This window comes from Schistocerca gregaria, chromosome X (assembly GCF_023897955.1).
Source record: "Schistocerca gregaria isolate iqSchGreg1 chromosome X, iqSchGreg1.2, whole genome shotgun sequence".
Classification (NCBI taxonomy): Eukaryota; Metazoa; Arthropoda; class Insecta; order Orthoptera; family Acrididae; genus Schistocerca; species Schistocerca gregaria.
This window is the reverse complement of record NC_064931.1, coordinates 484,942,677-484,965,431: the sequence shown is the minus strand read 5'-3', so window position 1 is coordinate 484,965,431 and position 22,755 is coordinate 484,942,677. Positions and strand designations below refer to the sequence as shown.

At 43.7% G+C, this 22,755-nt stretch overlaps 1 protein-coding gene across 1 annotated transcript in view; it reads right to left on the bottom strand.

Moving 5' to 3' along the window:
- The window catches only part of LOC126297561 (transforming growth factor-beta receptor-associated protein 1-like), a 151,085-nt gene that overhangs the window by 67,845 nt on the left and 60,485 nt on the right, over positions 1 to 22,755 (bottom strand). Inside the window, exon 8 of the mRNA XM_049988493.1 lies at positions 22,136 to 22,519. Coding sequence (XP_049844450.1) covers positions 22,136 to 22,519 — 384 coding nt within the window. The remainder of the gene's footprint in view (positions 1 to 22,135; positions 22,520 to 22,755) is intronic.

Here is a 22,755-nt window from a genome sequence, read left to right as displayed (position 1 = left end):
TGAAGAATTAGGACATAGGCCAAGAAAAATACTGATTTTCTTACTTAATCCCTGATTATACATCTACATATTGCACAAGCCACCACTGAATGCATGGACAACGGCCATTTTGCAGAAGTATCACAAGCCACTTTTCTGCTACATTTGTAAATGGTTTTCAGCAAGAATAATTACTATGAGGCTGGCCAGGGAAATAAAGATACAAGAATTTTTTGAAGTACAAAAAATGAATTTATTTTAATAAAATTTACACGCACTGTTGTATAGGTCTTGAATTATTTTTCACATAATCACCATTTACCTCAATACATGTTGTCATCTGTGGGACTTGTTTTTTCATTCCTGTGTCATAGACGCCTCCCGACACCTTTTTCAGCCAGTTCTTCACTTCGATTTTCACCTTATTGTTACTGGAAAACTGTTTTCCATGAAGATGTTCCTTCAACTTAGTAAACAGATGACAGTCACTAGGTGAAAGATTGGGGCTGTGAGAGGGGTTGTTTAAAGCATCACAACCAAACGAAAACAACAACTCTTGTTTTGCATGAGCAGTGTGCGGGAGTGCATTGTCAAGAAGGAGACAGACTCCCATTCTTAGCATTCCACTACATTTGTTTTGTATGGCTCTGCAAAGTTTCTTCATGGTCTGTCAATACCTTGGAGCATTTTTTGTTTCAACATCAACAAACAGAACCACTTTTCTGTCCCTAAACACTGAAATCATCGTTTTCCTCACTGTTGGAAGAGTTTTGAATTTTTTGTTGTCACTGCTTTGATTGTCATTTGCTCTCTGGATCATTTTCCTCACTGTTTGCAGAGTTTTGAATTTTTTGTTGTCACTGCTTTGATTGTCATTTGCTCTCTGGAGTATGGTGGTAAGTCCAAGTTTCATTTCCTGTCACTATAGAGTTGAGAAAAGCCTCACCTTCAGTCTCAAAACAGTCGACACATTCATGAGCAGCACTGAATCTGTTCATTTTGTGTGCTTTGGTGAACATCTTGGGCACCCACCACGCACACAACATGGGATAATTTAGTCAATCAGTTTTGATTTCATCAACAACACTTTATGATATGTTTGGACAAACTGCATGCAGGTCATCAGTTATCGAACAGCGGTGACAGAGAAGTAGTTCTTCAATTTTCTGCACCACATCATCAGTCAAGACAAACAGCCTTCCATTTCCGTCTTCCTCATGAATTTCTGTCGTTCCAAAATTAAAATTACATACTCATTTCTTCACATACTGCTTTTACATTAAGTCCTCTCTGTAAACTGAAACAACGTCCTGATGAAAAACACCAGCATTCATGTCCTTAGCATTTAGGTAGCAAATTACAGCATGTGCTTTGCTCTTGGTGGGAACCAGAATGAGGATGCTCATTTATATCAGTCACAACAACACTAATTGATGAGCTATTGATTACTGGGAATACTTTTTCTTTCCACTGGCTTCAGCTACACAACAGTGGTACCAACTTGCCCCACAAACATTCCATGCCAAAGCTACATGCCTTGTAGCCTTAGTTTCTGAATAACCCTTGTATTATAGCTCTCAGAAAGTCATAATATTTCTAAATATGCCATCATTATTATATCTCCTCTCAGACTGGGGATTCAAAGAATTTATACAACATTTCTGAGACATTCATCACCTTTGTTTTGGAGTCTTCCACTAGAGTCAAGCAAATTTGTAATACTTTCACACTAAACAAATCTTTGATCAGTTCCACAGAATTTTTCTGAGATGACCCACCACTGTTTCTGTCTTTCAATTTGATATGAATCCCAACCAGAGCAACTATCATCAACAATGGAGCAGACAAACATTTTGTAAATGATATCCTTCACAGACAAGTTATAGTTTCTAATAATACAAAAAACTCTGCATGGATCATCAATAACTACACTTCATAGTTGTTCAATCTGTAATTGTGTTTAGCCTCTAAACATTTGACTGTTCTGAATAATCACATATCAGCAATGGTGCATTCAAGTAATAGAACCAAAACACAGAACCTATTGGTACCTTGTTTAGAGCTGCTTGCATTGAGGGTAAGCTGCTAAGTTCTGATCATACACAAGACTTCCTTGGTTAGAAACAAAGTTCTCATTATGCCAACACTCTGTATTAAACAGATCACCGCCCTATGGTCTCAGTAGTGGTAATGTTGCCGGCTTTGTCGTTTATCTACATACATACATCTATCTACATGACTACTCTGCAATTCACATTTAAGTGCTTGGCAGAGGGTTCATCGAACCACAATCATACTATCTCTCTACTATTCCACTCCCGAACAGCGAGCGGGAAAAACGAACACCTAAACCTTTCTGTTCGAGCTCTGATTTCTCTTATTTTATTTTGATGATCATTCCTACCTATGTAGGTTGGGCTCAACAAAATATTTTCGTATTCGAAAGAGAAAGTTGCTGACTGAAATTTCGTAAATAGATCTCGCCGCGACGAAAAGCATCTTTGCTTTAATGACTTCCATCCCAATTCGCTTATCATATCTGCCACTCTCTCTCCCCTATAATGTGATAATACAAAACGAGCTGCCCTTTTTCGCACCCTTTCGATGTCCTCCGTCAATCCCACCTGGTAAGGATCCCACACCGCGCAGCAATATTCTAACAGAGGACAAACGAGTGTAGTGTAAGCTCTCTCTTTAGTGGACTTGTTGCATCTTCTAAGTGTCCTGCCAATGAAACGCAACCTTTGGCTCGCCTTCCCCACAATACTGTCTATGTGGTCTTTCCAACTGAAGTTGTTCGTAATTTTAACACCCAGGTACTTAGTTGACTTGACAGCCTTGAGAATTGTACTATTTATCGAGTAATCGAATTCTAACGGATTTCTTTTGGAACTCATGTGGATCATCTCACACTTTTCGTTATTTAGCGTCAACTGCCACCTCACACACCATACAGCAATCTTTTCTAAATCGCTTTGCAACTGATACTGGTCTCCGGATGACCTTACTAGACGGTAAATTACAGCATCATCTGCGATCAACCTAAGAGAACTGCTCAAATTGTCACCCAGGTCATTTACATAGATCAGGAACAGCAGAGGTCCCAGGACGTTTCCCTGGGGAACACCTGATATCACTTCAGTTTTACTCGATGATTTGCCGTCTATTACTACGAACTGCGACCTTCCTGACAGGAAATCACAAATCCAGTCGCACAACTAAGACGATACCCCATAGCTCCGCAGCTTGATTAGAAGTCGCTTGTGAGGAACGGTGTCAAAAGCTTTCCGGAAATCTAGAAATACGGAATCAACTTGAGATCCCCTGTTGATAGCGGCCATTACTTCGTGTGAATAAAGAGCTAGCTGCGTTGCACAAGAGTGATGTTTTCTGAAGCCATGCTGATTACGTGTCAATAGATCGTTCCCTTCGAGGTGATTCATAATGTTTGAATACAGTATATGCTCCAAAACCCTACTGCAAACCGACGTCAATGATATAGGTCTGTAGTTAAATGGATTACTCCTACTACCCTTCTTGAACACTGGTGCGACCTGCGCAATTTTCCAATATGTAGGTACAGATCTATCGGTGAGCGAGCGGTTGTATATCCCCTGTTGATAGCGGCCATTACTTCGACTTCACTACAAGATAAGTAGGGAGCTATAGTATCAGCGTAATCTGAAAGGAACCTAATCGGTATACAATCTGGACCTGAAGACTTGCCCGTATCAAGCGATTTGAGTTGCTTCGCAACCCCTAAGGTATCTACTTCTAAGAAACTCATGCTAGCAGATGTTCGTGTTTCAAATTCTGGAATATTCCATTCGTTTTCCCTGGTGAAGGAATTTCGGAAAACTGCGTTCAATAACTCCGCTTTAGCGGCACAGTCGTCGATAACAGTACCATCGGCACTGCGCAGCGAAGGTATTGACTGCGTCTTGCCGCTTGTGTACTTTACATACGACCAGAATTTCTTCGGATTTTCTACCAAATTTCGAGACAATGTTTCGTTGTGGAACCTATTAAAGGCATCTCGCATCGAAGTACGTGCCAAATTTCGCGCGTCTGTAAATTTTAGCCCATCTTCGGGATTTCGCGTTCTTCTGAACTTCGTATGCTTTTTCCGTTGCCTCTGCAACAGCGTTCGGACCTTTTTCGTGTACCACGGGGGATCCGTTCCATCTCTTACCAGTTTATGAGGTATGAATCTCTCAATTGCTGTTGCTACTATACCTTTGAATTTGAGCCACATCTCGTCTACATTCGCATAGTCAGTTCAGAAGGAATGGGAATTGTCTTTTAGAAAGGCTTCTAGTGGCACTTTATCCGCTTTTTTAAATAAAATTATTTTGCGTTTGTTTCTGATGGATTTGGAAGAAATGGTATTGAGCCTATCTACAATGACCTTGTGATCACTAATCCCTGTATTAGTCATGATGCTCTCTATCAGCTCTGGATTGTTTGTGGCTAAGAGGTCAAGTGTGTTTTCGCAACCATTTACAATTCGCGTGGGTTCGTGGACTAACTGCTCGAAATAATTTTCGGAGAAAGCATTGAGGACAATCTCGGAAGACGTTTTCTGCCTACCACCGGTTTTGAACAAGTATTTTTGCCAACATACCGAGGGTAGGTTGAAGTCCCCACCAACTATAACCGTCTGAGTGGGGTATTTATTTGTTACAAGACTCAAACTTTCTCTGAACTGTTCCGCAACTGTATCATCGGAGTCTGGGGGTCGGTAGAAGGAGCCAATTTTTAACTTAATTCGGCTGTTAAGTATAACCTCCACCCATACCAATTCGCAAGGAGTATCTACTTCGACTTCACTACAAGATAAACCGCTACTGACAGACACAAACACTCCACCACCAATTCTGCCTAATCTATCTTTCCTGAACACCGTCTGAGACTTCGTAAAAATTTCTGCAGAACTTATTTCAGGCTTTAGCCAGCTTTCTGTACCTATAACGATATCAGCTTCTGTGCTTTCTATTAGCGCTTGAAGCTCAGGGACTTTTCCAGCGCAACTACAACAATTTACAACTATAATTCCGACTGTTCCTTGATCCAAGCACGTCCTGTAATTGCCAAGCACCCTTTGACATTGCAGCCCATCCCGCACTTTCCCGAGGCCTTCTAACCTAAAAAATCGCCCAGTCCACGCCACACAGCCTCCGCTACCCGTGTAGCCGCCAGCTGAGTGTAGTGAACTCCTGACCTATTCAGTGGAACCCGAAACCCCACCACCCTACGGCGCAAGTCAAGGAATCTGCAGCCAATACGGTCGCAAAACCATCTGAGCCTCTGATTCAGACCCTCCACCCGGCTCTGCACCAAAGGTCCGCAGTCGGTTCTGTCAACGATGCTGCAGATGGTGAGCTCTGCCTTCATCTCTTAAGCAAGACCGGCAGCCTTCACCAAATCAGATAGCCGCTGGAATCCAGAGAGAATTTCCTCAGATCCAAAGCGACACACGTCATTAGTGCCGACATGTGCCACCACCTGCAGCTGGCTGCACCCTGTCCTCTTCATGGGATCCGGAAGGACCCTTTCCACATCAGGAACGACTCCTCCCGCAATGCACACGGAGTGCACACTGGATTTCTTCCCCTCCTTACCCGCCGTATCCCTAAGGGGCCCCATTATGCGCCTAACACTGGAGCTCCCAACTACCAGTAAGCCCACCCTCTGCGATTGCCCGGACCTTGAAGGCTGAGAATGATCCTCTGAAAAAGGGCAGGCAGCTGCATCTGGCTCAGCCAGAGACAGTGCCTGAAAACGGTTTGTCAGACGCACTGGGGAGGCTTTCTGATCAGCCTCCGGGGACACCTTTCGCTGCCTGCCATGCCTTGGAACGACCTCCCAATCAACCACAGGCGAGGGCTCACCCCACTGCGGGCAGCAACAATCGGGGCAACCACAGTGGCAGACCGATCTGGGGACAGACGGGACAAGGTTGACATCCCCGTGATACCCAAGTCCGGCTCCCCACAGTGGTGCCCATTGGCAACAGCCTCAAGCTGCGCAACCGAAGTCAGCGCCGATTACAGCTGTGAGCGAAGGGATGCCAAGTCAGCCCTCATCCGAACACACCAATCGCAGTCCCTGTCCATTCTAATCGATATTGAACAACAGTTACTGAAACACTAGTCCGTGCCTAGATAATGCAAGCGAAACATGCAAAGAATGTATCAACTAACCTGTACAAATGCCTAACGACTGCGCTACAATCTGCTGAATTTACGATTACAGTAACTAAAACTCGAAATTGCACCTCCTATACGAAACTCACACGCAATTTAAATAAGAATCTACCAAGTAAACACTAAAGCACAATGCTACAACTGTCAAATACTATAATACACCTGAAATATATGAATTAAACAATGCAAGTACCCAAAAACATGCAAAGAAATTAATTAAACTATCTAACAAATAAGTAAGCTAGGGTTATACGACTTGCTGCTGCAGCTGCTTATCCAACGGCGGCAGGGAGCACAATGGCTGTGACCAACTGACACAAATGTACTTCTACATTTATACTCTGCAACTCAATATGGACTGTATGCGAAAGGATATTTCCCATTGTACCACATGTTACGGTTTCTTATTATTCCTGATGTCACAGAACAAGAATGATTGATTTAATACCTCTGTGTGAGTGGTAATTAGTATAATTTTATCATCGCAACCTCTATGGTACTGGTATGTACAAGTCTGAAGAATATCCACGTTTCCCTCGCTGAAATGGGGTACATCCTTCCATATACATTTTACTGAACATGCAGATTTCTCTGCTAATTCTGTCCTTATTTGAACTTTACAGATCATTGTTACTTCAACCAACTCATGATCACTGATACCTGGCTCCATGTTAACATCCTCCATATGTCCAAGTCTCATTGATTACAAATCTAATGTATTTCTATCATGGGTAGTGGTCCAAAATATCTGTTCTGTGAAATTTTAACAGAAATATTTGATAGCTGTTTTGCAGGAAGTTTTGTTCTGCCCATTTCTATGAGTTTGTAATTTTCGCTATGTTACTGTTACTGAACTGAGGGTTTATCTGAAGTTCTCAGTTACTTCTGTAGATTAGAATGGAGGCCAGTTGATTGACTGAACCAAAACCTTTATCCTGTCCTTGAAAGCTGTTCTTGCACGAACCATTTCACAAGCTGATTCAATTTCTCTCACAATTTATTTTAAGATGCTGAGCTACTGCTGTGAAGACACCATCTCCCCTCTCACTGAGCCTGCCCGTTCAGGAAAAATCTGGCCAAAGATTTCACTATATCAATTCCCGGTTCTCACCAACTATTGTTAGCAAGTACTATGTCAGACCTATAGCTTTTCAACAGTGCTTCAAACTAGCACTTTTCTGAGAATGTTTCTGCAGTTGATCACTTTTGTCTCAATATTCTCTACTTTTGGGACCATTTCTTCAAATTGGATATGAGAATTTAGAGCTGTCTGACACAATAATAACCATCTGTTGATAGAGACCTTGTCGAAACCACCCTTGTGTAGATTCCATAAGCAATCAGCTACATTGGTAGCGTCCTCTGGTGTGAAATGCACCCCTGATCAATTTAGTGGGACTTTAAATCTTTCTATCCTATGATTCAAGTTGAGGAAAACACAAACTCTAAGTCATCACAGAACTGCTTGAGCCTCTGGTTAAGGTTTAGCATTTGGGTCAAAACCAGATGTTTACAGCCAATTCTATATGTGATCCTACTGATTATGAGTTTCACTGATACATCGTGACAACTACCACCAATTACTGGCCCTCTGCAAACTACTTTGACCTGGCACAATATGATGTAGGCTGTCAAACAGAATAAGTACATTATATTCTCCATTTCAATCAGTGCTTGGTAGACGTGATGAGTATAGTGCCCTGACGTCTTCCCTTTCTTACCCACCCCTCTACCACCATTCCCTGCCCTAGTACCCTGATTCTGCTATGCGAAGTGCCAAGGCCTGCCACTAACATATCTTTTACAATCAGAAAGATGCACAGTTTGCAGGCCAGGTTTTTTTCCCTTTTTCCTACAGAACAATCCATATCTATGGGATTGGACAGTATTTGAGGTATTGTTTGTATTTCATGTACTTTTCAGAGTTGAGTGTTATCATAACCATCTGCAGCAAGTTTCAGTTGCTTGGCACTGGTCAAAGAAGCTTTCAGCTACACACAAATTCCTGCCTACCCCATGCCTGGAAACTGGAATTACAATAGGGTATTTCTAATTCGATCTATGAGCTTACATCCCCAAATTATACTAAATGATTGAACTCGCATAGGAATAATGGCAAGAAATATCAGACTAACAAATTAAAATACAAGCAACACGTTTAGTTCATACATAAGAAAATGAAATGCTGAATTTTCATGTTAATTTCTCTAACAATGCAGCAAGTTTAGTGACACAGAACACACTAATGAGATCTAAAATAAACCTCAATTAAAAACCTTGAAAAATGATAAACATGCTTCTAGGTTGTCTCACTCTCCTGAGACAGCTAAGAGTGACTGTGAAAATCAAGTCCTATTGCACTTCCTTTATACATACCAAATGGCACTTTTTTTATGAAGGAATCTCCACTGAGGGAGACATATTGGATCCTATCTACCAGCAAGTTCTAAATCCAGTGACTTAGGCATATGTTTTGTTTACTACACAACAATTGGAACTGTATAATGGCCTTCTATTGGTTGTGTCTGAGGCTTTGTTTCACAACCACAAAATGTATTCCACAACAATAAAACAAATTCAGATTCATATTGGTCTGTATTTTTGTGCATCCATTCTATGATACTACACAAAATCATAAACATCATCTGCTCCTTCTTAATTACACTGGATGCTTTGTTGCTGCCAGAACTTTTGGCAAACTGTTTCTAGAAAAGACCAGTTTTGTTATATTAAATATCATACAATGAAACTGGTATTCTATTAGATTCAGTGTCCTTGCCACTATCAAGTGACCAAGACCAATCATTTACCCCTCTCTTTTTCATTTTCATGTCGATGCTATGATCAAAGAGCATGGGCTCCAGTATTACATTATTAAATGATACCTTCCCAGAAGACATAATTCAAAATTTCAACCCTCTTCCATCTCTGTGATTATAAAGAATGATTCAGGAGGAATATCTCAATTTGTGTGGTGATTCTACATGTGAAAATAAACCAAAAAAGTCCTATGAACATGTGTCCGATTTTCACTGCTATGCAACTGGAGCAGGTTGAAGACTTCACTCAACCATGAATGATTATGAAAAACAAGTGTGACTATCACTTACTGAAATGCAGTGTAGGTGCTGTGGTTGACAGAATAATGGGAAAATAGATGACTGAGTCATCCTACAAGAGGTGTTCTTAAAGTCCTCCCCCCCCCCCCCCCCCAAAAATCTCAATGTACTTATCAACACGTTGGCGGGTAGTATACATACACCCCCTTTAACCAGCCCCAAAAACAGTCAAATGGAGTTCAGTTGGGTGATCTGGCAGGCTGGTTAATGAGTCTGTAGCACCCAATCCAGCACTGAGGAAATGTGTTATTCAGTTACTGGGATACTTGTCTGGTACGGTGAATCAGTGATCCATTATGTTGCAGGTACATTTGCCTTCATTGCTGTAATGTCACGTCTTCCAAAAGTGCAGGTAGGTCGTCTAGCATATGCTGCAGCTATCACTCAATTTGGCAGGAACACAGGCCCTATCACCAGGTCATCAATCATACCACACCAATGTTTACTTAGGACCTAACTTGGAATCTTGTTTCTCTGGAGTCATGGATTCTCCATCAACTATGTATGAGAAATTCTGCTTTTTATGATACCAATGCATGTAAATGTAGTTTCATCTGTAAATAAAATGTACTGCACAACATTTCTGTGTACAGCCAACCATTTGCAAAATTGTTGTTTGCGTACTGAGTCATGTGTAGGCAGATGTTGCACGAGCTATACATGGAATCGGCACAAGCCCCTTGAATGTAGTGTATGTAACACTTGCATTTGTAGAATATTGAGCTGATGGTTAATGCAGGATTTACTGATGGTGGGACGCCATTGCACCATTGCAATAAGGTCTTCTTTTTCCTCAACTGACTGGACAGCCCCACATTCTGATGTTATGTGTACACGGGGTAGTGTTCTGAATTTACAGTTCCGTAATGATAAAAAAATCTGACAAATGTTCATAGAACTTTTTTTTCCCTCCACATGTAGAATCACCTCACAAATTATGTGACATTCCTCCTGAATCACCCAAACTTCCTGTTTCTTCCAATACTCTGAGGGGTGTGTGTGTGTGTGTGTGTGTGTGTGTGTGTGTGTGTGTGTGTGTGTGTGTGTGTAGAGGAGGGGGGGGGGGGGGGGAGGAGGTGCACGCACCACTGTTGAGCAAGTAGCTTTCCCCCAGTTGTATAACTGGGAAAAAAATCTGCTTTTACAGTTGCTGAAATTTATATGAAACTGCCCACAAGGAATATTAATACCTCAGCTTATGCTGTTGTCAACAATAGTTCTGTAAGAATGATGCTTTTTTACTTTCAGATAGTCGATGGCAAACACTTTTTATTTTATGCTTGAAAACTGCACCTTTTACAGAAACAAATCCCTAAAGTAGTTCTTACTGTGATTCAAACTACCCCTCTTGAAATTACAAAATACATCTACTTGTCACTATGACCATAAAGTGGGATAGAGCTGGATTTGTATTTCTGCATCTACATACATACTCTGCATGTCACCATATGGTGCCTGATGGAGGGTACCCTGTATTACAACTAGTCATCTCCTTTCCTGTTCCACTTGCACATAGAATGAGAGAAAAACAATTTTCTATATGCTTCCAAATGAGCCCTAATTTCTCTTACCTTCTCTTCATTGTCCTTACACGAAATGTATGTTGGTAGCAGTACTACTGTTTTGCAATCAGTTTCAAATGACAGTTCTCTAAATTTTCTCAATAGTGTTCCTCGAAAAGAACATTGTCTTCCGTCCAGGGACTCCCACTTGAGTTCCCAAAGCAGCTCCATAACCCTTGTGTGTTGTTCGAAGCTATCAGTAACACATCTACCAGCCACCTCTGAACTGATTTGATGTCTTTCTTAATCAGATCTGGCGAAGATCCCGAAAAGTCGAGCAGCACTGAAAAATATGTTGCACTAGCCTTATATATACAGACGAACCACACTTTCCTAAAATCCTCCCAATACACCAAACCCAACCATTCGCCTGTCCCATCAATCCTCACATGCTCATTCCATTCCATATCGCTTTGCAACGTTATGCACAGATATTTAAACAAAGTGACTCTGTTAAGTAGGACACTACTAACGCTGTATCTGAACATTGCAGGTTGGTCTTTCCTACTCATCTACATTAACTCACATTTTTTCTACATTTCGAGTCAGCTGACATTCATCACACCAACTAGAAATTTTGTCCACGTTATCTGGTCACTTATCTTCCACACCACACACCACACACCACACACCACACCACACCACACCACCATCATAAGCAGCAGCAGCAGCAGCAGCAGATTGCTGCCCACCTTGTCCACCAGATCATTTATGTACAGAAAATAATAGTAGTCCTATCACACTTCTCTGGGCACTTGACAATACTCTTGACTCTGGTTAACACTCACCATCGAGAACAACATACTGGGTTCCACTATTTAAGATGTCTTTGCGCCTCTCACTCATTTGGTAATCTATTCCGTATGCTTGTACCCTCATTGACAGCCTGCAGGGGGGTACTGTGTCAAATGCTTTTCAGAAATGTTAGAAATATGAAATCTGCCTGTTGTCATTCTGATGTACCTTCACTCATGATGCACACGATTTCAGAGGTCCTGTGTCCATACAGTTTGTAGGCCCACTTATGACGCAAACTGGTGAGCCGCCAAAGAGACAGTATTATTTATGTGATCACAAATGAGCGCTTGGCCTATTCTGTAACCTGTATTACTGTTGTCCATTCAGTGTGTTCAGTGCTATGCAGGTGTACTTCATTGTATTTTACATTGGCTCTGTAAAGTACTATGTTCGATAAATTGCGTTTGTTCTTGCTATAACAAACTTGGCGACAAGTGAGGGTTATGTTTTCTCTGTGTGTTAAGAGTCAGTGCTAGGCCACCCGACAAACATCTCGACAGAAGAAATACTCTGCCGTATCATTACCCAGCAGCAAGTTTTCGCAGAACAGCAATAGGCTCTCACCACCATTCTCAATCAAGTGGCATCTGCGTGTTAGCGGCAAGTTACTCTTCCATCAGTGCAACTGCTGCCCTTTCTGGCATGTGATGAATCAGTTGAAGAATGGGGCTCCTTTTGGTATGGTTACACCAACATTTCTATGCTTTTTGCATGGACAATGCAAGCCTGTGTAGGGCTTTCATTCTTTCCTGACTTCCACCGTGTATTTGCAAGTTGTGCCAACTTGTGCCTTTGCAGAACCTGCCAGCTTATCATCTGATGAAATCTGCAAGCTTCTCTCAACCTATTACTGTGACAGAACCCATGTCACTGCAATGTGTGTAGAATTTTAGAATTGTCAGAAAAACCCAAACCAATCTTACACAGCCTTGGCAGCAGAATTACACAGATTGAACTGTCATTGTAAATCTATCACAAGTACCCATCACAAATCCTAAATTGATCACATGGTGCGTGATGATACTATTCATCTGGTCCCAGATAGGAGAGTCCACAAAAAACCACTTCAATGTGAGAATCCAACACTTACAGATGTGCTGAATATAGCAGTCCTTTGAAGTATCAAGAGCCTCAGGCGATCAGATTACTGTGTGGCAGGAGGTATCGGAAATTGCTCAGTCAGTCCCTGTTAGGCCTGATGCAAGTGTTCAGGATGAGGGGGAAGCCATTGCAGCAGTATAACCTTCAACTCAGCATCGTATGGAAAAGTGTTGGTTATGACCACAGCAGCAACAGGCCACGTCACAAGAGCGGCTGCATGCCCCCCCTTCTCTCTTGTACATACTGCTTTGTCCAGCATGAGCATGCTGTGTGCCCTAAGCATTGGGCTGCCTGCAACAAATTTTGAAAGAAAGGGCACATTGCATCGGTGTGTAACTCTTCAAATGTGGTGGACACAGTGGTACCGATGGACACAAACTGTATCTCTACAATGACTGTCTTGCCAAACAAATTGATTACTGACTTGTGTGTGTTTAATAAACCACAGAAAATATAAGCGGACACACGAGCTGCAGTGACTTTAGTAAATGTGCAAACATACGTGGACTTGGGCTCCCCTACCCTCATAAAGATTTCACGGAAGTTGGTTAGCTACAATAAACAGCAAATTCCAATCCTAGGTCAGTTCTCCACTTCTGTATCTTACAAATCTGTTGTTTGCCCTCTCACCTTCCTTGTTGTGGATCATTTCCGTAGTGCAGACCTGTTTAGGTTAGATGCATTTAATGCTTTCAGTTTCTCCAGTGCCAATGAGGTAAATTTAGTTTCAGATCAAGTTCCACATCAGCAACTGGAATCCCTCTGCTCTGAGTTTTCAGCACTGTTTTCCCCTGGGCTCAGATGTTTACTGGTTTTCAGGCTAACATTAATGGAGGGCTCTGTGAATAACTAGAAGCTCTGCTGTGAACACACTACATGATCCCGACAATAAACTGTGTTCTAAGCCAGTAGAATACGTGAAAGTGTATCCTGTCTTATCTATCATCTTAGAACTATCAGTGTAGAAGATGGTGGCACCATGGAATTCTCCAAGGATAGAATGTACAAGACACTGGAAGACCATGGGGATGACAGAGACCTTACGATCCTGGGGAGGGTGGGGACAGGAAATACATGGGATGCATTCTGATGAGTGGAGGTGGAGATCCTGACAGAGAGAAGTGAGATGCATTGCAACCAACAATGCCACCCATGGGCAGTTATCAGGAGGGAGGCACCAATAGCAAGACGCTCCCCACAATGGTGAACAGGTTCAAGTATTTTCAGAGTGGAAGGAGCCACTGAACCATAAACCTAACTACCATATCTAGTCTGGACAAGGGCAGAGCACAGTAGAGATGGAGAAGAGTGGTATGGTCTGCACCCCAAGATGTGTGGGCCAGGTGGTGGAGAACATTAAGCTTCCGCCCACCTGCAGTCTTCAGGTGGCGAATATGGGGCAACCAAATCAGCTTTTTATTAAAAATAAGGCCCAAGAAACGAGACTGCTACAACATCTACGAGCTGGTCATCTAAATAAAGTTCTGAACTGGGACATACTGTGGGTCAACGACAAAAATGCGTAACCCGCACTTTGCAGGGAGAAAATTGACTGGAAGCCATGGGAGATGGTCCATACAGAGGTCCATTAGATGGCACCTTGGGTCCAAAGCTAGGCAGACGCTACTGAGTGGGAGCTGCACCAGATGCAAAAATCATTGACGTACAATGACAGGGTAATCACAGGCCAACAGGGATTACAAACCCATTGATGGTTATGAGAAAGAGTGTAAGACTTAACAAAGAACCCTGTGGGATACCGTTCTCCTGAATCTGAAGAGTGCTGAGTGAAGTGTCAACTTGAACACGGAAAGGCCGGTTGGATAAAAACTCACAGATAAAAGTTGGAAGGGGCCCCTGTAAGCCTGCATCATGGCACCAAGCTGTGTCTTATGCGCCATGTAGGTCAAAGGAGACTGCGACAAGGTACCGAAGGTAAGTAAAATCCTCTGAGATTGCTGTTTCCAACTTGAGTAAATAGCCACCTGGAGGTCATCCTTCCTGGCAACCACACTGATTGAGGCAAAAGGCTCCGACATTCAAGTACCTAACATAATTGGAAGCTAACCATCCTCTCGGGCAGTTTACAAAGTACGTTCCTAAGGCCAATCAGGTAGTAGATGTCAAGAGACATTGGGTTCTTCCTGAGCTTAAGGATGGGTATAACTATACTGTCTCACCATTGTGATGGCAACACACCCGTGAGCCAAATGTGGTTGAAAGCATTGAGTAGATGTAGCCTCTGGGTAATGTCCAAGTGTTGGATCATCTGGCTGTGGATGGAATTCAGGCCTGGGGCTGTGTCTCGTGAAGAGCTAAGATCCTGCAAGAATTCCCATTCAGTGAAGGCTTTATTATAGGGCTCAACATGATGCAGGATGAAACAGAGGGGGTCTGCCAGAGAAAGGTAGTGGAATAGGAAGAGGATGCTGATGCAGTTGCAAAGTGCATCGCAAGATGTTCTGCAAGGACCAATGAATCTATACACAGACAACTTTTGAGGATAAGACCCTGGACAGTTGATGGTCATTGGCAGCCCAGAAGGCTACAGAGCTTCAACCAAACATGCAAGAAAGAGGCGTACATCCCCTGGGAAGGGGCAAACATGCAAGAAAGAGGCATACATCACCTGGGAAGGAGGTGGGGCGTGGGAGTGGAGGGGGGATGGACATAACACTCCCAGTGTTACTTTTCACTGACTCAGCATCTCAGCATGGAGATGCTTAAAAGCAAGGAAGTTGGTCTGTGAAGGGTGTCATTTAAACTGCTGCAGCCCCCATAGGCGGTACTGAATAGAAACCGCTACTACGTCTTCAGTCCATCACGGTACTGGTCAACGACAAGTGGGCCTGTGGATAAGGCACCAGCAGTGCCAACAGTATGAAGAGTAGTGGCAGATATGCCCTGCACAACCGCATCAATGAAATTCGAGAGAGAGGTGTCGAAGTGCAAAGTACACGCATATAAAGGCCGATTGGCCCTGCAGAATGCCCAACGTGGGGGCCTGTCTGCCTGGTAGCAGCAGGGGAACAACAGAATCACTGGAAAGTGGTACTGTCTCAAAGATCATCATGGGGCAACCAATGTAGGGAAGCCACAAGAGCATGGGAGGGGTTCGCAAGATAGATAGATAGCAGTAAAGGCGCCAGGAGCGGCACTGTGGTGGATAGGGGAACCATCACTGAGGAGAGAGAAATCGGAGTTTGTAATAAGTTGTTCAGTAAGGAGACCACTACTTATTGAAGTGGCATTCCCCCACGTGACATGGTGTGCACTAAAATCCCAGAGGAGGAGAAATAAAAGCGGGAGTTGTTATATTAAGGTAGACAGTGCAACATAAGAAAGTGGCCCATCTGGAGTGAGGCAGACACTGCAAATGGTGATTGCCACAGTACTCTTGAAGAGCTACACAGAACACAAAGTAGGAGGAAACATGACACTGTATTTCCAGTAGGTGACAATAGTATCCATCTCAATTCCACTGGATTATCGTGTGGCGAGAGTCCAGGTTAAACATACAGAAGCCGAGAGCAGGTCATGTCACTCGCTCAATAGTCATTACCGACGAGGGGGGGGGGGGGTGATATCCATAAATAAGAAGTCAGACTCAGGTTGTGAGGGGAGAGATGGCACCTCCAGGGGCACTGGGGAGGCTTTGTCCTTGGACTTATGTTTCTTCTTCTTCTCTTTTCCGAGGTGGAGGAGGGGAGGGGAAGGAGGGAATACAGGTGTCTGCAAGATCTGAAACCCAAAGAGAGTGCGCAACCGTGGGGCGCATAGATGGTGCATCTCATAGCCAAGTGGTGATAGGAGTCTTCTGGCCTGGGAGACGCTGGGGAGAAGGGTCCCAGGAGGGAGCCCAATCACTGGCAGGTGCCGAAGACGGGGGGCACTCCTTCGCCCAGGGAGGGGGAGTGGCTCCTGGACAGGAGGAAATAGGAACTGCAGAGGAGGGGAATGAGAAAAGGTGATGAGGCTGGTGTCAGGAAAAGGTAGGGGAGGGGAAAGGATGTAACAGAGGTAAAAGTTGAAGAAAGTGACCCCGGATGGAGTGTCTCATATTTTTGGTGAGCCTCAGCATAAGACAGACAATCAAGCGACTTGTGTCTCATATCTTCTATTCTCTCTTGTAAGCTGGGCAATCTGGCAATTGAGGAGAGTGGTGGTCATGACTATTGACACACACACACACACACACACACACACACACACACAGGTGGCGGAACACAGACGCATCCCTCATGGAGTGGGTGTCCACAGTCACCACACAGAGGGTCTGCCATACAGCAGGAAGACATATGCCCAAAACAAAAACACCAAAAGCACCTCATAGGTGGTGAGACATACAGCTTCATGTCACATCTGTAGCATGTAACATTGACCTCCTCTGGAAGAGTGTCCCCCCTCAAAAGCCAGAATGAAGGTGCCAGTATCGGAGCAGTTGTCTTTATGACCTTTCTGCACTGACTGAACAAAATGAATGCTGCGTCACTCCTGATTAACCTGGATGCAGGATGAGATCCCTATGAAAAGTCACTCCCTGGACCACATTCAAAGACTGGTGAGGGGTAATAGTCACTGGGACATTGCCAAGACAATCACAATCATGAAGAGCTGCCGATTGGGCAGCTGAAGAAACTTTGATCAAAAGGGTGACCAACAGCATATTACTGAGAGACTCCACTTCACTAAACTTGTCCTTGATATTCTCAACAAAAGACAATGGCTTTATGGCAGTAAATGCGTCCCCGCCCATCCTATTACAGATGAGGTTGTGGGGAAATGTTTAGTCCCAAGATGGCAAGCCTGGCTCTCCTCCCAGGGTGTAGCCAGGGAAGGGAAGGCTACCAGGTCATATGACGCTGCATTCAATGATCCTTCACAATTTGAAGAGACGGACTTTTGAGAACAGCCAGATTTTTGCAGCTTGATATGCTTCATGCACCAAGCATCTGCCCTGATACCACCCACTCCAATCAGGGGCTCTCCCCATGGGCGCCACTCAGCCACAACACAGGCCACCTGGCACGGCGGCTACTGCCAAGAGTTCTGATGCTCCAGAAAGACAGGTAGCCACTCCTTGGAGCATACAGGGGGAGGTAACAGCTCAGGTATCAGTACCACGATTCCTGTGTTGTGAAGGAGTCAGCCAGATAGGTATGTAACAGCCCCACCACACGAACTGGCTACACATGCTGAAGACCTAGCGGTATAGAGAAGGGCTACGATGGGGAAGGAAGGGGGGGGGGGGGGGGGGGGGAGAGGAATCCACATCATAGACACTGGGGAGGAAGCTCTTCCCAAAATGGCTCACACTAAAAGCAGAAAATTTATAAATGAAGGCCAAACCTCAAGTGGGAACGTGAACACCATAAACGATGAAAGAGAACAGGCAGGAGGAACAAAACTGCAAGAAATACATGGAACCAGGTGGGTAGCTAGGTCGACATAAATCAGAACACCAAGAGAGGGAAAGCAGGGGACAGGGGAGAAGGAGTGATGATAGAAAGGGAGGGGCAGAGTGACGGAAATGCAGCTAGGGAAGGAAGAATGGGCTGCAATAGCTCAGGGCCCCGTGTGCACCAAGCATAAACTCAGAAAATAACTGTGAGCCCCCTAGCCCCCTGGGGAGGGGGGGGAGGGGGTTGGGGGTGGGGGGGAGGGGGGAGTGGGACCTGAAATTTTTCAGCATCTTTTAGAACAGCTGAGAGCTTCTGAGCCTGGCTGCATCAGTTACCTCAATGATACTGTTATTTCGGCTTCTCCTACCGACAACCACATCAGCAATCTCCAAGCGTTGTTTTCTGTTTTGTAGACTTTCAAGTCTCAAGTGCAATCTTACAAAATCTCAATTTATTCAGCCATCAATTGAGTACCTAGGTTTTGATGTTTGTTGCACAAGGATCAGGCCTTGTGTCACTATGTTGACACAACTGCGGCTTTGATGCGGCCGACCTCCGTTAAGGAATTGCAGGTGTTTCTAGGTGACATTGCGTACTACCATAAGTGTTCACCAGATGCTTTCACTGTTGCTCAGCCTCTGCATGTGGTTTTTCAAAAAAATCTGCCCTTTTTCTGGTGCCCTACTTGTGACCCAGCCTTCATTTGCTTAAATCTAAGCTTCAATCTGCCCCATGTCCGGCCACTTTTCAGTCGGTCAGCATCTTGTGTTGGCTCTCAGCACAGTCTTCGCACAATGTTGGCGCACAAATATGTGGACGGGTCCGAACGACCCACTGCTTATGCTTCTGAGACTTTAACTAATGCTCAGCAGTGGTGTTCTCAGATTGCAAAGGAGGCTTTAGGGACTGTGTTAGCTCTCAAGAAATTTCACAGCTTGTTGTATGGTTGTTGTTTTTAACCCTTTGGCTTCCGTGTCAGACAAGGCAGCAAAGCGCTCTCTTCCTCTCCCATTATTATTAGATCCATTACAGGACAACAATGGGACATGCCAACACCAATGCCCTATCTTGCCTTTCAATCAGCGTTCAGTCAGGACAAGTTGCTTTGTTTTTATTTAGATATTGAGAGCCAGAATGCAGTCAACAGTTTTCTTTCACTAGTGCCATAATAGCATCAGCTGTTGCCATGGACCTGTACTTAGTCAGGTCCTCTCTTTGGTGCAGCACGGTTGGCCAGAAAAACCCCCAGGCCTTGCTTAGATCCCTTTTGTAATTACATCTCCCTCCAGCACCGCCTTTCTGTGTTCTATGGGGATCTTTTTTTAGCAACAGAGGACACTGCTCCCTGGGTTGTGATTGCTGCTTCCTCATGTAGTTATGTACTGTGGCTTCTGCATGTCAGTCATTGGAGGACCTCTTGCATCAAAGCTTTGGCCTGATGGCATGTGTATTGGCTGGGCATAGATGAGGACATTATCTGGCTTATCACTGCTTGCACTTACTGTGTTCAGCAACATGCAGCTTTGTAGGTGTCTTTCTCCTCCTGGCTGACTTTGCAACGCCCATGGGAGTGTCTACATGTCTATTTTGCTGGGCCCTTCCTAAATCAGTTTTGGCTCAATGTAGTGGATGCCTATTCCAACTTTCCCTATATAGCCAGTTGTCTGTCCATGTCCATGGTAGCGAGTATTTTAGCCCTGTCTAAGATTTTTGCAATTGAGGAACTTGCACATTCCATGATTATCAATATTGGCCTCCAGTTTCATTCTTGAGAATTTGTATCTTTTTTTCAGGTTAGCGGTGTTCGCCATCTCACAGCTTCCTCGTTTCATCCTCAATCTGATGTTGAGGCCAAACACATGGGTTGGACATTTAAAACTCAAATGCATAAGTATGTTTCTGGTAGGTCCCCTGGAACTGCTTTAGACCATTTTTTTTGGGTTTGCACTGTTCCACTCCAGTGATGTACAAGAGCTCAGCCACGCTGCTACAGGGGTGCCAACCACGGACCCTCCTTCCTCTGCTGCATGCGACACCTTGTCCACTGGTGTCACTGGTTCTGGCGAAGTGCACCTGTCTGGGCTCGTGGTTTTGGCCGCCAAAAGAACTGGGTTCCTGCCATCATTGAGAGTTGCCAGGGCTGGTGACTGAGCTTCGTCCACACTTCTGAAGGGTGGATGTCCCATCACTTTGACCAGCTGCAGCCATACACAATGGGGTCTGTTCCCATGGGCTCACCACCTCCCTCACTTGCAGCAGGGATTGCTGCCTGGCAAATCACTGTCTGGGATCCCTGCTTGTACCCCCACACCTCGACTGCCTTTGCTAGTGCTGCCCCCACTGCACCTGACATTGCAGCCGCCACCACCTACCTTGCTGGGTCCTGTGCGGCTGTCGGCTCTGACGCTCCCCACTGACCTCGACAAGAACATCCCTATGGAGATGCCACACACGTTCCTGCTCTATGGCTATCACAAAAGACCGGACAGCATGCCATATTGTCCCTTCATCACTTCCGCCTCTACTCTCCAGTGCCTGCCCGCCATATGCTGCAGCAGCTGCCATTGTTGGGCGATGAAATGGACATCAGTGCCATCATTGATGTTTTCCATTACCAGTAATCTCAGTGCCTTGTGAAGTCAATGCTTTTTTCTGTACCATGCATTTTTTCTGTGCCACACAATTTTTCTGTACCATGCTTTTTCCGCGTCTATTGTTTTTATATATGTATGTGGTTTTCCTACCTCCTAGATGGGAGAAATGATGTACCGTCACTCATGACGCGCATGATTGCATGTCCATACAGTTCACAGACCTGCTTATAAGGGGCACCTGGGTTGCCCCCTGGTGTACTCTGATGAGCCACTGAAAAAACAGTATTATTTAAGCAATCACAAACAAGTGCTCAGCCTATTCTATAACCTATATTACTGTTGTCCATTCAATCTATTCAGCGCCTATGCACAACTTGCGCTTCATTGTATCTTATGTTGGCTCTATAAAGTACTATGTTCCATAAACTGTTAGTTCTTGCTATAACATGTTCATCCATAGTTAACAGTATATCATGTGAGAAAAGGGCCAGCCGAGTTTGATATAAGCAATACATTCTAAAATCGTGCTGATTCATGAACATAAGCTTTTTGGTCTCTAGGAAATTTATTATATTAGAACTCAGAATATGTTCTAGAGTTCTTCAACAAAATGATGTTAAGATAATGGTCTGTAATTTTGTAGCTCCATTTTCTTACCCTTCTTATACACAGGAACCACTTGCACTTTTTACCAGTCGCTTGGGATCTTGCACTAGGCATTAGATTTGCAATAAATGCAAGCTAAGTAAAAATTCAGTGCAGTGGAGTACTCTTTGTAAAACTGAATAGGAATTCCATCTGAACCTGAAAACTTATTTGTTTTGAGCTTTTTCAGTTGTTTCTCTACACCAGGAATGCATATTACTATATTATCCATATGGGACTCTGAGCAATGGACGAACAACAGATTTATACTTATCTTATTTGTGAGAAATTACTTTTGCTTTTAGAAGTAAAGTCATTGCAGATTTTCTAACATAAATATTGAACTGGATTATATCTGCAGTGTAAAAAACCCAATACAGCACTTACTGCAATGAACTAATGGAAGTCTAAGTGGGAATGATAAAATTGAACTCACACCTTTGTACAGACAGGAGTTCTTGAAGATATCGGATACTATTAGTTATAAAACAATATTTCTATTCCAAACACTTCAAAGCAGCTAGCTGCTCCTTGATTAGCTGTCCACAATTGCATCTCAAATGTGAACACTTGCTTTCTATGTAGTTTATCTGGCAACACTCTCATGCAATCTTGTGCGACATATAGACTAATTAAAAGATTTGTGTGTGTGTGTGTGTGTGTGTGTTTGTACACGCTAGTGAGGGTGCGGGGCCCTCATTGCATGAAGTTTGGAAAAAAATTTCTTACCAGAGCATGTTTAGTAGATGAAGAATCACGAAGATCTCGCAAAAAATGCAGTAAAAACGACTTAGCAGCCTTCAGTTTCTGTTCATTTCCATGAAACAACTGGTTGACATCTGCTATCCCATGAAGAGGCGGCACAGATCTTATGAAATTGGATGATGATGGTAAGAATCCAGGAAATAACGATATAACCTCTCGCACATCGATACCACCACTATCAAACATTTCTCTAGATTTATCAAACTCAGAGTTAGCAAAATAAATAAATCCACATTTCTGCTCAATTTTCCTTAGCTTCATCTGAAACATTTCCTTTGTCATTCCACTCATGTTAGAATTCTGTGCTAGCTGGAGGGCTTCATTAACTCTTGAATCCTGCAACAACCCCTGAAACAGCAATAAAACTTAATTAACCAGAGCAGCAGCAGTATTGCAGCCACAGCTTGGGTGCTCACTGTTCTAATATGAAGGCTGTAGAACACAAACTGAAGTTGAAGTTCCAGGTTATTAATTTTCTCGGGAAACTAGGAAAAATGCAGACGTGGAGTAATGAACTGCATTGAACTATGAATCAAAGGAATTGGTGTGACAGGAGGGGAGACGATAGGGGGAGTTATGTACAT